This window comes from Prionailurus bengalensis, chromosome B3 (genome assembly GCF_016509475.1).
Source record: "Prionailurus bengalensis isolate Pbe53 chromosome B3, Fcat_Pben_1.1_paternal_pri, whole genome shotgun sequence".
In the NCBI taxonomy this organism is placed as follows: Eukaryota; Metazoa; Chordata; class Mammalia; order Carnivora; family Felidae; genus Prionailurus; species Prionailurus bengalensis.
In genome coordinates, this window is record NC_057355.1 from 58,949,786 (window position 1) to 58,962,620 (window position 12,835).

The 12,835-nt window shown below is 46.7% G+C and overlaps 1 protein-coding gene across 2 annotated transcripts in view; it reads right to left on the bottom strand.

Annotated features, from left to right (window-relative positions):
- Positions 1–5,594: 5,594 nt before the first annotated feature.
- The window catches only part of SORD (sorbitol dehydrogenase), a 37,456-nt gene continuing 30,215 nt past the window's right edge, over positions 5,595–12,835 (bottom strand). Inside the window, exons 8-9 of one of the 2 annotated variants that reach the window (XM_043555531.1) lie at positions 10,630–10,751; positions 5,595–5,952 (exon numbers count right to left, since the gene is read on the bottom strand). In XM_043555531.1, the coding sequence (XP_043411466.1) occupies positions 5,820–5,952; positions 10,630–10,751 (255 nt within the window). In that variant the 3' untranslated portion in view covers positions 5,595–5,819. Of the gene's footprint in view, positions 5,953–8,321; positions 9,738–10,629; positions 10,752–12,835 lie in introns of those variants that run through there. The other variant, XM_043555530.1, reaches the window with a different exon arrangement.

The following is a 12,835-nucleotide window of genomic DNA, read 5'->3' on the forward strand; positions in this document are numbered from 1 at the left end:
GAGAGATGGAGAGAGAGAGAGAGAGAGAGAGAGAGAGAGAGAGAGAATCACAAGCAGGCTCCACACTGCCAGTGCAGAGCCCAACTAGGGGCTTGAACTCAAACCGTGAGATAATGACCTGAGCTGAAATCAAAAGTTGGTCCCTTAACCCACTGAGCCATCCAGGCACCCCTTCTAGTTTTTTTTAAAAAGGGACAAAAGGTGAGTGAATTATCTGGAGCTTATAAGGAAAAACTTGAAGGCACCATTAGTGAATTAATCTAATTATGTTTTCTGAAAACATAACCAGTCATTGGCTGTTTAAAACTTGTAATTTTTTTATGTACAAAAGACTATATATCCCAACTATCATCTGATTATAAGTGACAATAAAATATTAATTCTACCCTTAAAAAAAGACTTAGAAATCACTTTATTCTGTTTCTATGACAACCTTGAGCTAGGTATTATTTTTCTTGCTTAAAGGATGAAGAACCCAAGTCTTGAAGAATTTTAAGTGAGTTGCTCAAGGTCATAAGGAAATGGAGTAGCCTAACATGTACCTACCTACTTCTGTCTTACTGTAGGGAGGTCACGACATCTAAACACCCCACTACCTTTACCACACTTCCTTTACCACCTCTTCCAAATGCTTGAGAGATTTTTTCCAGGCAGGCCCATAACCAGACATATACTGGATGACAGAAACACCTCCCCAGCCAACCACCCCAACAATGTCTATCTTTCCCTTGGAAACATCATTCCCTTTGGAACCCTATTCTGAGAGAAGGCAGCATGGCTTCAGGGAACCAATGAACAGGGCAACAGTGTTCCTTGGGTTCTAGTTCTGCTGGGTGTGCAGTGAGATGTGGGAATTTCATACGTGGCACCAGGAGAAGCCAAGTCGGTTTGACTCCGGGAAGCTCTGGTTGGAGCCTGTCTGTCTCCGTGCTGTGCCAAAACCCCAGCTGTTCCTCAGAATCAGCAGCCCCAACCTCCAAAAGCCATAGCTGAGTCACTGTCTTCACCCTTCCCTGGATTACTAAATCCTTTGCCTTTTAGCTTTTTCCTCATCCACTCTTTCATAGGTCATGTGTTGTCCTCTTTCTGTTTATTGCTAGCAGTTTTTTCAGAAATTCCTTAGAATCTTAATCCTTGATACTGTCAATGATGTCAGTCCCTTATCATCCCACCCCACAAAGTGGGTGACTCATTTCAGTGTTTTGAAAGCACACAGCACAAATATATAAGCACCCTTGAAAATCTGTATTGTTAAGGTGTATAAGCACAACATTATATACATATTTGATAAGAGATTAAAATACTAATATGATGATTTTTAAATCCCTCACTCAGCAGACAAGAGTCCTTAAGAGTCTTACAAATTGTCAATTTCTTGGGGGGGTCTGAGAATCCAAAATTTGCATGTTAATAACTATTCCAGTTTATTCTATGCCATGTGGACTTGCATCGACTTAAGAGAGGCCAGAGCCAAAAAGGAACATTCTACACATACCACCCTCACTCCCTCCTGGTTACTTAGTCAAGTTTGGTGACTAGTACCCAGAGTGAGGTTTGGCATGGTGGGAAGAGAGTCTTCCACTGTTCCATAGTAACCCAGCCACAGCTCCTTATGAATTCCATGCCAGCCCTTTACAGGAGCTGTTTGTTGTCATCCTTGCAGTAGTCCCAGAGCTAGAAGGGACCACTGACTATTCTTAAAAAAGAAAGTGAGCCATTTGCAACTACGTGGATGGAACTAGAGGGTGTTACACTAAGCGAAATTAGACAATCAGAGAAGACAAATACCATATGACTTCACTCATATGAGGACTTTAAGACACAGAACAGATGAACATAAGGGACAGGAAGCAAAAATAATATAAAAACAGGGAGGGGGACAAAACATAAGAGACTCTTAAATATGGAGAACGAGCAGAGGGTTACTGAAGGGGGTGTGGGGGGGGGGGGGAGGATGAGCTAAATGGGTAAGGGGAACTAAGGAATCTATTCCTGAAATCATTGTTGCACTATATGCTAACTAATTTGGATGTAAGTTAAAAATATTTAAAAATTAAAAAAAAAAAAAAGGAAAGTGAGGCACAAAGAGGTGGAGACTCATCCAAATTTACAGATGGTGAGGTCCAAGCCTCCTCCCAAGACTGGCCTAAAGCCAGAGAGCCAGTGGCTTCATGGCCCCATCCTCAACAGTTCCTGAAAGCTTCCCTAGACTCCAGAGTTCTCCCACATTGTACATGGCCCGGGGCACCCCAATCTCAGATTCTGTTAGGTAGTTTCAACAGTATTTTGTTTTCCAGTCTAACCATGTCATCTTTAAAATGTGTATGCCCTTGGGGCGCCTGGGTGGCTCAGTTGGTTAAGCGTCCAACTTCAGCTCAGGTCATGATCTCATGGTTCGTGAGTCTGAGCCCCACATCAGGCTCTATGTGGACAGCTCAGAGCCTGGAGCCTGCTTCGGATTCTGTGTCTCCTTCTCTCTCTGCCCCTCCCCTGCTCATGCTCTGTCTGTCCGTCTCTCTCTTAAAAATAAACACTAGGGGCGCCTGGGTGGCTCAGTTGGTTGAGTGTCCGACTTCAGCTCAGGTCATGATCTAACGGCTCGTGAGTTCGAGCCCCGCCTCGGGCTCTGTTCTGACAGCTCAGAGCCTGGAGCCTGCTTCTGCTCCTGTGTCTCCCTCTCTCTCTGCCCCTAACCCACTCACATTCTGTCTCTGTCTCTCTCAAAAATAAATAAACATTTAAAGTAAATAAATAAACACTAAAAAAAAAATGTGTAGACCCTTTAACCCAGCTATTTTCATTTTAAAACATAACTCTAGAAAGCAACGTATGCACAACATAATCATTGCAACTTTATTGTAACCCCCAAGCCCTGTAGACTATACAAGTACCGAAAATATTGTGATTTGCTTTGAGTTACAGTACATCCATGCAATGGAATATGGTGATTAAAAATAATGATGTGTTTAATTATTGACATAAAAAGGAATTTAACAATCTGTCAAATGAACATACTTTATTAAATGAAAACAAATGTTAAAACAGTATGTAGAGGACAAATGACCCAGTTTCTTGAACATAATAGTGACATTTAGGGGCGCCTGGGTGGCTCAGTTGGTTAAGTGTCTGACTCTTGATTTTTGTTCAGGTAATGATCTCAGGAACCATGAGATGGAGCTCCGCATGGGGCCCTGCGCTGACAGTATGGAGCCTCCTTGGGATTCTCTCTCTCCCTCTTTCTTTACCCCTCCTCTGCTTGTGTGCACATGCATACACTCTCTCTCTCTCTCTCTCTCTCTCTCTCTCAAAATAAATAAATAAACATTTAAAAAGTGACATTTAAACAAAATGGAGGGGACCTATAATAGATTAAAAGAAACTTAAGGGGCACTTGGGTGGCTCAGTCAGTTGAGTAACCAACTTTGGCTCAGGTCATGATCTCACAGTGGGTTTGTGAGTTCAAGCCCCACTTTGGGCTCACTGCTGTCAGCCTGATCCACTTCGGATCCTCTGTCCCTCCCTCTCTACCCCTCCCCCCACTTGCACACTCCCAAAAATACATAAATACTTAAAAAAAATTAAGAGACATTAACCACATGTGTTTGGATCCTAGTTCAAGAAAATGACGTGAAAAAAGTCATTTTTCTTTTAGATAATTAGGGAAAGTTGCTCTTGGATTGATGGAGTGTTGGATGGTATAAAGCAATTACTGTTAATTCATCAATTACTGTTACTCATCAATGAGAATTGTGATTGTTTTTGTTTTGTTGTTTTTCCATTTCATTAGATTTATTTGTTCATTTTGTATTTATTTTTTTCAAAATTTTTTTTAATATTCTAGTTAGCATACAGTGCAATATTGGGTTCAGGAGTAAAATTCAGTGATTCATCACTTACATGTAACACCCAGTGCTCATCCTAAGTGCCCTCCTTAGTACCTATCACCCATATAGTACATGCCCTGCCCACCTCCCTCCATTAACCCTGTTTTTTTGTTGTTGTTAAGAGGGAGTTATGGGCGTGCCTGGGTGGCTCAGTTGGTTAAGTGCCCGACTTCGGCTCAGGGCATGATGTCGTGGTTCGTGGGTTTGAGCCCCACGTCGGGTTCTGTGCTGACAGCTCAGAGCCTGGAGCCTGCTTAGGATTCTGTGTCTCCCTCTCTCTCTGTCCTTACCCTGCTTACATTCTCTCTGTCTCTCAAAAATGAATAAATGTTAAAAAAAAAAAAAAAAAAAGGGGGCGCCTGGGTGGCGCAGTCGGTTAAGCGTCCGACTTCAGCCAGGTCACGATCTCGTGGTCTGCGAGTTCGAGCCCCGCGTCGGGCTCTGGGCTAATGGCTCGGAGCCTGGAGCCTGTTTCCAATTCTGTGTCTCCCTCTCTCTCTGCCCCTCCCCCGTTCATGCTCTGTCTCTCTCTGTCCCAAAAATAAATAAACGTTGAAAAAAAAAAAATTTAAAAAAAAAAAAAGAGGGAATTGTGATTGTTAAATAAAGTGCTAATCTGTTATGGGGGAAAATGGGGGAGGAAAGTAGGTAAAGTACATTCCCATTTCTGATTATAAATGCACGTGCATGCTTTATATGTATAGAGCCACACAGAGGAAAGCTGGAAGGAAGTTCTCCAACTTATTAGTATCCTTGGAGAACAGATTATGCTGATTTTCTCTTCTTTTTACTTATCTGCTTTTACTTTCTTAACAATGCAAACCTGTGTGATAAGGAAAAGTACAGATACCATTATCTCCTGGTGACAAGGGCTCTGCCAAGCAACTGAACAGTTGAGCCACTTGGGATGCCTGCAGGGAGGAGGTGCTGAGGCAGGTCTGTGGGAGAGGCCTCCAGGACCAGGGAGCTGGTGGCCGGTACACAGAGAGACTGTGAGGTCTGGGCAGGGCACATGTGGCTTTAGCACCTCCTGAAGGCTGGAGCTGGTCCCAAGGGAGCTGCATCCTGACTGTGCCTCCGTGGTGCTGTGCCCAGAATAGGCCCACTTTTGGCCCAGGCCCACCTTCTTCCCACAGCTCCCTCCTCACTCTGGATGGATTGCTGGGGGCCCCATCCATCTATCCCCCACCGCTAGGCTGTGTTTCTGCCTCCAGTCCTATGCAGAGCACAAAGGCCAATCATTGGCCACCAGCAGGGAAGTCAGTGATGGAGCCAGACCTCCCAGGGCCCAACTCTGGGCTACACAGTCCCCTTCAGGACTATACATGGGAGCCTGAGGCCAAGCAACAGGACAAGGTGATGGCCAGGATGTAGGTGTTTCCACAGGCAGCTTCCTCACTCCCAGCTTCCTCTCACCTCCCCTCCCTCAGGCGACTTCCTCACACACACAGATGCATACACAGGACTGGCACTGAAACCCAAGAAGGCCCCTCACACCTCCACCCCAAGGACCACCCCCGTAGGTGTCCTTTTTCCTCAGGGCCTTGGGATGATGGGAACCCTGTATAATATCATAACTAAACTGATAGGAGTTCACTCCTTGATAAGTCATAGATAGAAATGCCAGGTGAATTGTTGCACAATGTAATATTTATTTGCAGCAAATAAGGAACTTAAGGGGAATAACTTCCAAAGCCGTAACTCCCCAAGCAAGGGTGGATGAATTCCTTTTATTTATGGTTAGGATGAATATTTTAAAAGGGGGTCTTTGTCCATCATATGTAGAGACAGGCATAAGGTTGTACATGTGCCTTAAGAAACATGCCTATACCCATACTGTATGTTATGTAAAGGAGGAGTGGGGTAAAGGTGATTGATTGCCAGTCATTCCAGAGGTCACTCCATGGTTCATTTGTGCAGGCTCGAGTGGGGGCTTTAGCTGAAACTGGTCTGTGTGGTCTGGGCTGGCTGGGTCTTATCAGGGCAGTCTTTATTGCTTGAGTAGTTTTGGCTTCCGTTATAGGATGCTACGGTCTTTTGGCAAAGTTGAGAGATAAACTGGAAAGAGCTTAAGGGAAAATGTAGGACAAAGGTCAGTGAGTACAAGCAGATGGGCCGTAAAGATTAGGTCTATGGTGACAGTATCAGTGATGATAGAGGCCTTGAGGTCGTCTGGCCCACTCCTCTATTAAAAAGGGAGGAAACCAAGACTCGGATTAGGGAACTGACTGGGAAAATCGCAGTGAGTTTGTGATGTGCTCAGGATTAGAAAGTGTTGTAGTGTTCCCACACCTAGTGTTGTATGGGAAGTGTTGAATCACGATATTGTACACCTGAAGTTACTATTACACTGTATGCTAAGTAACTGTAATTTAAATAAAAACTAAAAATTAAAAAAAAAAAGAAAGGAGAAAGTACCCAGGAATCCTGGCATCAAACCCTTTACGAAGTGCTGTCTCTCGTAGGCTTGATGGGTCCAAGACCCTGAAGACAGAGGCTACTCCCCAATCCCACCACCCCCACCGACGATTAAGATCCACCAAGCAATCTCTCGGCAGGAACACCATCAGGCACCTGGAGAAGGAGCTCAGTGCCTGACTCCACCAGGGTTTTACAAGAGGGGTGCTGAGAGTGGGGGTCAGAGACAGTTGGAGCACAGCTTGCAGCTGCGACAAGGCAGCCACTGCACCAGAGAACACATGCTGCTGTCTTGAAGGTACTTCCTGCAGATGAGCTCCAAGCCAAGCCACTTCCCTGCCACCCTTTCCTCATGCTGCTCCTCTCTGAACTCTCTGGGATTTGGCTATGTGAGTTGGGGTAGGGGCGGTAGAGATTTGCCTGCTACCCGGGGATGTGGGTCCCTTAGTGGGCCTTCTGTATTCCAAGCTAGGCTGAGATCATGGACAGAGGACAGTTCTGGGAAAACAAATACCTAATAAATCCTATTTGCTTCCAACACTTTGAATTTCTGGTCCAAGCAATTTCCCCACATGCCCCCACTGCTCTCCTAAAGGGAGAAAAATAGGAGTCAAGAAGGAAGAGGCAGGACTGTGTACAGAGAAGTGAGCCTGGGGTGGCTTGAGAACCAGGGATTGGCGGTCCAGAAGTGACTCCACATTAACATACAGTGACTTCACTGTAGCCAAAGGTGGATGTCAAGAGAAGTTGCTGGAGCTATGTCCACTTTTCTCCTTTAGGGCCCATGGGCTAGCCTCCCCCTTCCACCCTCCAGCCTGCCTTCAGGGTCCTTCTTCACAGCTCTCCACCCACACACCCCACCCTAGTGTTGGGAGTGCCAGCTGGGTGGGGTCCTCTGTTGATTGAAAGCCAACAAGGTGCCAGGCACTAGTGAGCACAGAGGCCGACAGGGCCATATTCCTGGTTCCGGGACTGATTCACTGAGTTAATCAATATTTATTGAGCACTAAGTGGAGACGGCTGAAGAATCAATGCCTGGGCTTCCTGCAATTCCTTCCAAATGGCAGTGGGGAACATTTCAACAAGGCCGCAGAGGTGAGGGAGCCAGGCACAGCTCAGTAATACCAGCTTGGGCCCTCTCACCACCCAGAGGACTCACTGAGTGGGCAGCCCACCCACAGCCCCTCCTCTCCTATCACCCTCGCTGCCCCTGCTTGGGAGCTGTCAAACTGTCTAGTGGCTTAAGAGCAGTGAGGGGATTTGGCAATGGGAAGTATTGTCTGAACGGCCACTTTCCATCAGGTCATTCACTTCATCACTGCCCTGGTGGCAGCAGCACGAAGCCCAGCCAACACACCAAGCAATGCTGGACTTAGAAGATCCAGCCAAATCACAATTGTGAGATAGGTCACCCATGCCTTTGTCCTTGGTAGCCCCACCTTCCCAGGGTCCCCTCTGTAGCTCCTAAGTCCTTCTCAGTTTCAGGGGTCCTTTCCCTCCAATAAACCACAATCAAAGGAAAAGTGGCTACTTGTGAATTTAACAGTGAACCCACCTCTCTCAGGAGCATTTCTGTTGGAAGCCTTCCATCTAGAAGGGGAAGGTCTTCTCATTCCTCATTCAAGGAACTCTGGGCACCAGAGCTAGAAGGAGTTTAGAGGAGGCAGCTGGCAAGTCTGCCCCTGGAGCTAAGCGGAACACAGAGAAGAAAGTACAAGTGGGCTCTGTGGCTGCTGAGTGTGCACAGAAGTCTCAAGACTCGCCCCCTTCCTCCAGAGAGAACATGAGACAGGAACTTGAGCAAATTCCTTGATGTCTCTATTTCCTTAGCTGTAAAATAATCTGACGTATCTGGCTTGCTGTGAGGATTAGAGATCATGAACATGAATTTCCAAGTTAATGAAATTATATTTGATGCAGAAAATGTGTCGCTTTCAAAAATCCTGGGTCCTTCCCTTTGTTAAATGGGTAGCCAGAGTCCATTCCTCCCTACAAAGGGGCACAAACAGGTGGCAGCAGTCAGGTACCACAAGCACAATTTATTACCCAAAGCAGTTTGAGGAATTCCAAGCAGTGATCATGGCCTGCCCCAGTCACAAGAAAGCCAGCACCTCTTCAAACTCACCCTCCACTCCCAGCTGAAGTGAAGGATTAAAAGGCTGCAGCCCAAGTTAGGTCACAGCTACAATATCCTCATTCCTGACCAATAGTCTCAAAGTCACAAATGGGCAAAAAGTGATTTGGACCCAAATCTTACACAAGAAAACCCCATGATCAAAACAAGATCGGAGAGATCATTCAAACAGAAAGATACCAAGAGCTTTATTTAACAGGCTGTGAGGAGGAAGGCTTTCTGTTTATAATTACCAGAATTAAATGGAATTGTCTATCATCAGTGAATGTGAAAGGAATGCTAATCCTGTGGGGTGGGAAGATGGGTGCACTGGCCAGACACTTTGGGGGCAAATCCTGTGAGGACCCCTCCCCCGTTGTCTAGTGACAAAGGAGCCCTCAGGGACTGCCCCTGAAAGCAGACAGGTGGGGGTGGGGAGCGCTGGGAAGGTAGTTTAAGTCACAGAGAACTCTTAGGAATTCAAGAAAAGGTGATCTTTAAGCAATATTGAGAACTTGCCTGGCTCTTTTTACATTTGGAGAATGCAAGCTGGTTGGACCTTATGAGGGATTTCAGCATTGTTTTGTTTTCTTGATAGATTTAAAAATTATCCTAGATGCAGGAAGGTCAGTCCCTTAAAGTCTTTTATCATCAAACCAAATAGCACTTATGTCTAGAAACACTGTGCTCTAAACTATAAAACTGCTGAGAATGCTTCATCCCAGACCCTGAGCTGAGATTTTCATGAAAATCAATTTCTGGGCCAGTTAAGTCTTGATAAAGTTACTTCTTCATAACTCAGCTCCCATCCCCACCTGGCCAGTCGTGGTGGAACCAGGAACCCAATGGGCAGATTTCTTTCCTTACTCAACTCAGGCGCTCCAGGAAGAAGGGGAGTTCCCAGTACCTACACCAAACTCTGCTCTACTTGCTGAACTTTGCTCTGCATGAACAGGTCATTCTGGCTGCAAATTCCCCCAAACTGTCCCTACTTGTGTTTTTAAGGCACACCAATTCCTCCATGTAAGGCTTTCTGCTTATAATGAATTGTTTTCATTACTCAAAAGAAACTTCTGTATTCAAAGCCCATCCCTGCCTGGAGATACTGGGGGGTGGGGGGTGGGGCGGAAATGGTGAGGGCAGAGCCCAATTAATATTAGGGATTCTGGTCATTGGGGTCACACTTAAGCATGACTTTCAACCCCAATCCCTTTCTGGATGTTTCAAAGGCTTCCAGAGCTTTCTCCAGAGGAAACCTATGGGTGACTAAGGGCTTTACATTCACAGACTTGGATGCAAGCATTGAAATCGCCATCGGCCACCTGTAAAAAGATCACAAGTGTTACACTCAACCTGCAGGAGGAAAGAACTAGGTCCCCAAACTACCAAGCACAAGATCAGCTTGGCCATTTTTATTTATAGCACTGTGGTCCTGGCGAGTCTATTCTATAGCCCAATGATGGTGGAAATGATCTTATGACTTGCAACTTGGGAATCCAGAGTCTGTTCCCAAATGCTTCCGCCCCTCTGCAATGTCTGTCACAAAGCTTAGAATCCCTTTGGCATGAAGGCATAAGGCATATGGAGGCCACTGTGAAAAGGCAGATTAGCCTCAGAGAAGGACCTCATGATAACCCAGCCACACCCCTTTGCAGCTTGGCTTGGCAGAGTTCATCAGAAAAGAGCACTCTGCTGAAGGAATGGTCATAGACGGTCATAGACGGACGCTGGTAGGGAAGGTCGTCCTGGGAAAGTTCCCCAGATGGGGAGAGGGCAGAACCACAGAACATGAGGTGGGGTGAACTAAGACCCTCTCACTTCCCAGGGTGGGCCCTGGGGCTCTGGGGTAGAAACCAAGGGGCTTGAGTTCTTGCTGTTCTGTTGTCCCCTTTCTCTCCTTCTTCCCTTTAAAAGAGGACAATGAAGACGTGGCCACTTGAGGAAATGGAAAAGAGAGGGCCTGGGTGATAAGGGGCAGACATCCAAGAAGAGCATGCTTCAAGATCCCCCTCCTTGCCTCCCGCTGTCCATCCTTCCCTCCGCCATCTCTGCCCTCTTGTTTGATGCTCTGTCTTTGGATCCCTACCATGTTGCATGGCTGTCAGTGTGGTAAGGAAAAGTCCCTCATGACTAAACAAGAGGATCCTGTTTCCAGAGGCCACGCTCGGGTCTTTCTGGCCCTTCACTACCCTGGCTCACCCACAACATACTCACGTGTTGCAATATCGAAACACGCCCTTGATATCCACCTCCCGGGTGGCTGCGTGCACGAGGGGCACAGTGGTCATCTCAGAGCCCAGTCCTACGAGCACCAGGGTCCCACCAGAACGAGTGGCCTGAAGAGGAGATAAGACCAAGAAAACTCAGAAGATCAGAAAATGCAGACTTCTCGCACAAATAAATATCTGTTTTCATCAGGTGAGTACCCAAATGTTCCAGAGAATATGATTCTTTCTATACTGGTGAACTCTTCCATATGTTGACCATACTTAACACAGCAGCAGAGTTATCTTCTGTGAAGATCCAGAGGAGGACCAGGTACACTGGGAGCACCCTCGGCTGTCTACAGCCTCCTAGGAAATAGCCAAGTTCTCCAGACCCCAGTGAGAAATCTCCCCTACCAACAGTTAACCTTCAGGCCCTGAGCATCTTTCAAAGCTTTACTAATTCAGTACCAGATGTTGGTTCAGGTACATCCTCATCTCAGCACCTGCCCCTCCTCCAGAATGTCAACCCCATAAAAGACAGCACTTTGGTCAAACCTCTAAGGAAGCACCCTCTTGGTGATAAAACTACCCACCACATACAAACGGGGAGAGCCATTAGAATTCTCTGGCTTAAAGACTGCCTTACACACACAGGCTGGCTGGCATTTAGAAATATTTTTGTCCCAGAGACATTCATCCCAACAGTATCAGCCACAATAGGTTTTGTCTTCCTTGAACACCTATCTGCCTTATCAGTTTCCCTCCTTAGAATGGGCCAGAGAATGAAATTTCTCCTGACAATCTCCACTCATTCCACTGATTCCACATGAGTGTTGTGCCTCCACCAGAGATTTTTGGGGATCACTGTGGTCAGTATTGTGAGAGATGGAAAAATAGTTCATTTTCATTATAGTTGGGAGCAGCTAGCACTTACTGGGACCAGTCTAACCAGTGGAGCTGCAAAAACCCACACATCACAGCCTATGGGGGGAAGGAAATGCCATGAAGAGAAGCCTGCAGAATGGGGGTGACTTTGGACTTGGCACTTTTGAGCTATGGGACCCTCTCAAGCAGCTTCCTCATGTATACGATCAGGATGATGCCTCCCCAGTGGGGCTGTTAGGATAAAAATCACAGTCCTCGGCACTAGGATGGGCTCATCGTTCAGCATGTTTTCTGATTTTATTGAAGCACAGGGTCACATACAAACCACTGTGACTTATGACCACTGTCAGTTAGGAAAGGCGCTCTCACCACTGGAAAATGTTGCTGTCCCCACTGGAAAAGGTGGGGTGGGGTGGGAGGTGAGGTCAAAGTTGTGAGTGAGCCACAGAAAACTTTTTTGAGTGATAAATTGTTTAGAAAAACTGTTTCCCCATCAGTATTTCCTCTCTACCTAGTGAGAAGGAGGAATACTACCAAGCTGGCCATCCCAAGCTGCCAGGAGGCCAGCTATTTGCAGACCACAGGCAAAGGAATGCTTGGACTACCTGACTATTGTTTTGTGGGTGGGACCTCTGCACCAAGATGACATAAACTCTACCCTAAGCATTTGCCATGCTTCTTCCCAGACATTTTCTAGTCGCAAACCTGCCAGGAAAGTGACTCTCAGGTGTGTCCATATAAGATGCCTCCACCTAACCTGCCTGCTGGTGGGGTGGCCTGCAGCACCCTATAGCATCTGTCATGCATAATGGCTCTATTCCCCACTCGGGAGAGGTACTGGCTTCAGGCCCAGCTGCCTCAGGTAGCCTAGCAACCGGGCCCCCAACGTCAACAGCTGGAGATAGATGTCAACTGTTCCCAATGTTCTCCAGGCAGGGGAGAAGAGGAGAGTCTTGCATTATGAAGCCATGGCTTTTACTGCCTTCCTCTGGAGTGGGGGTCACTGACTGCCAACAACTTGAAGAGGGACACACCTTATTCATCATAGCCCTCAAAGTGCCCAGCACAAAGCCAGAACGCAGAGGGAGCCCAAGACAAGTCACTGGTTGACTAATCACACACAGACCGAAAGGTTTCTCTTTGCCCCTTCCCACATGGCAACTGTCATCTCTGACAGTGGAGCAGAGGGTGGGCCAGCTCCAGCTGGAACTTAGGACAAAGAAAAAGTGGCACCTGTTCCTCCCCGCCCTCCCAACACTTCCTCAGCCCCTGATGCCATGGGTATTCAGGTAGGAAAATAGGTAGGCAGCTCTGCCATCCCCAGAACG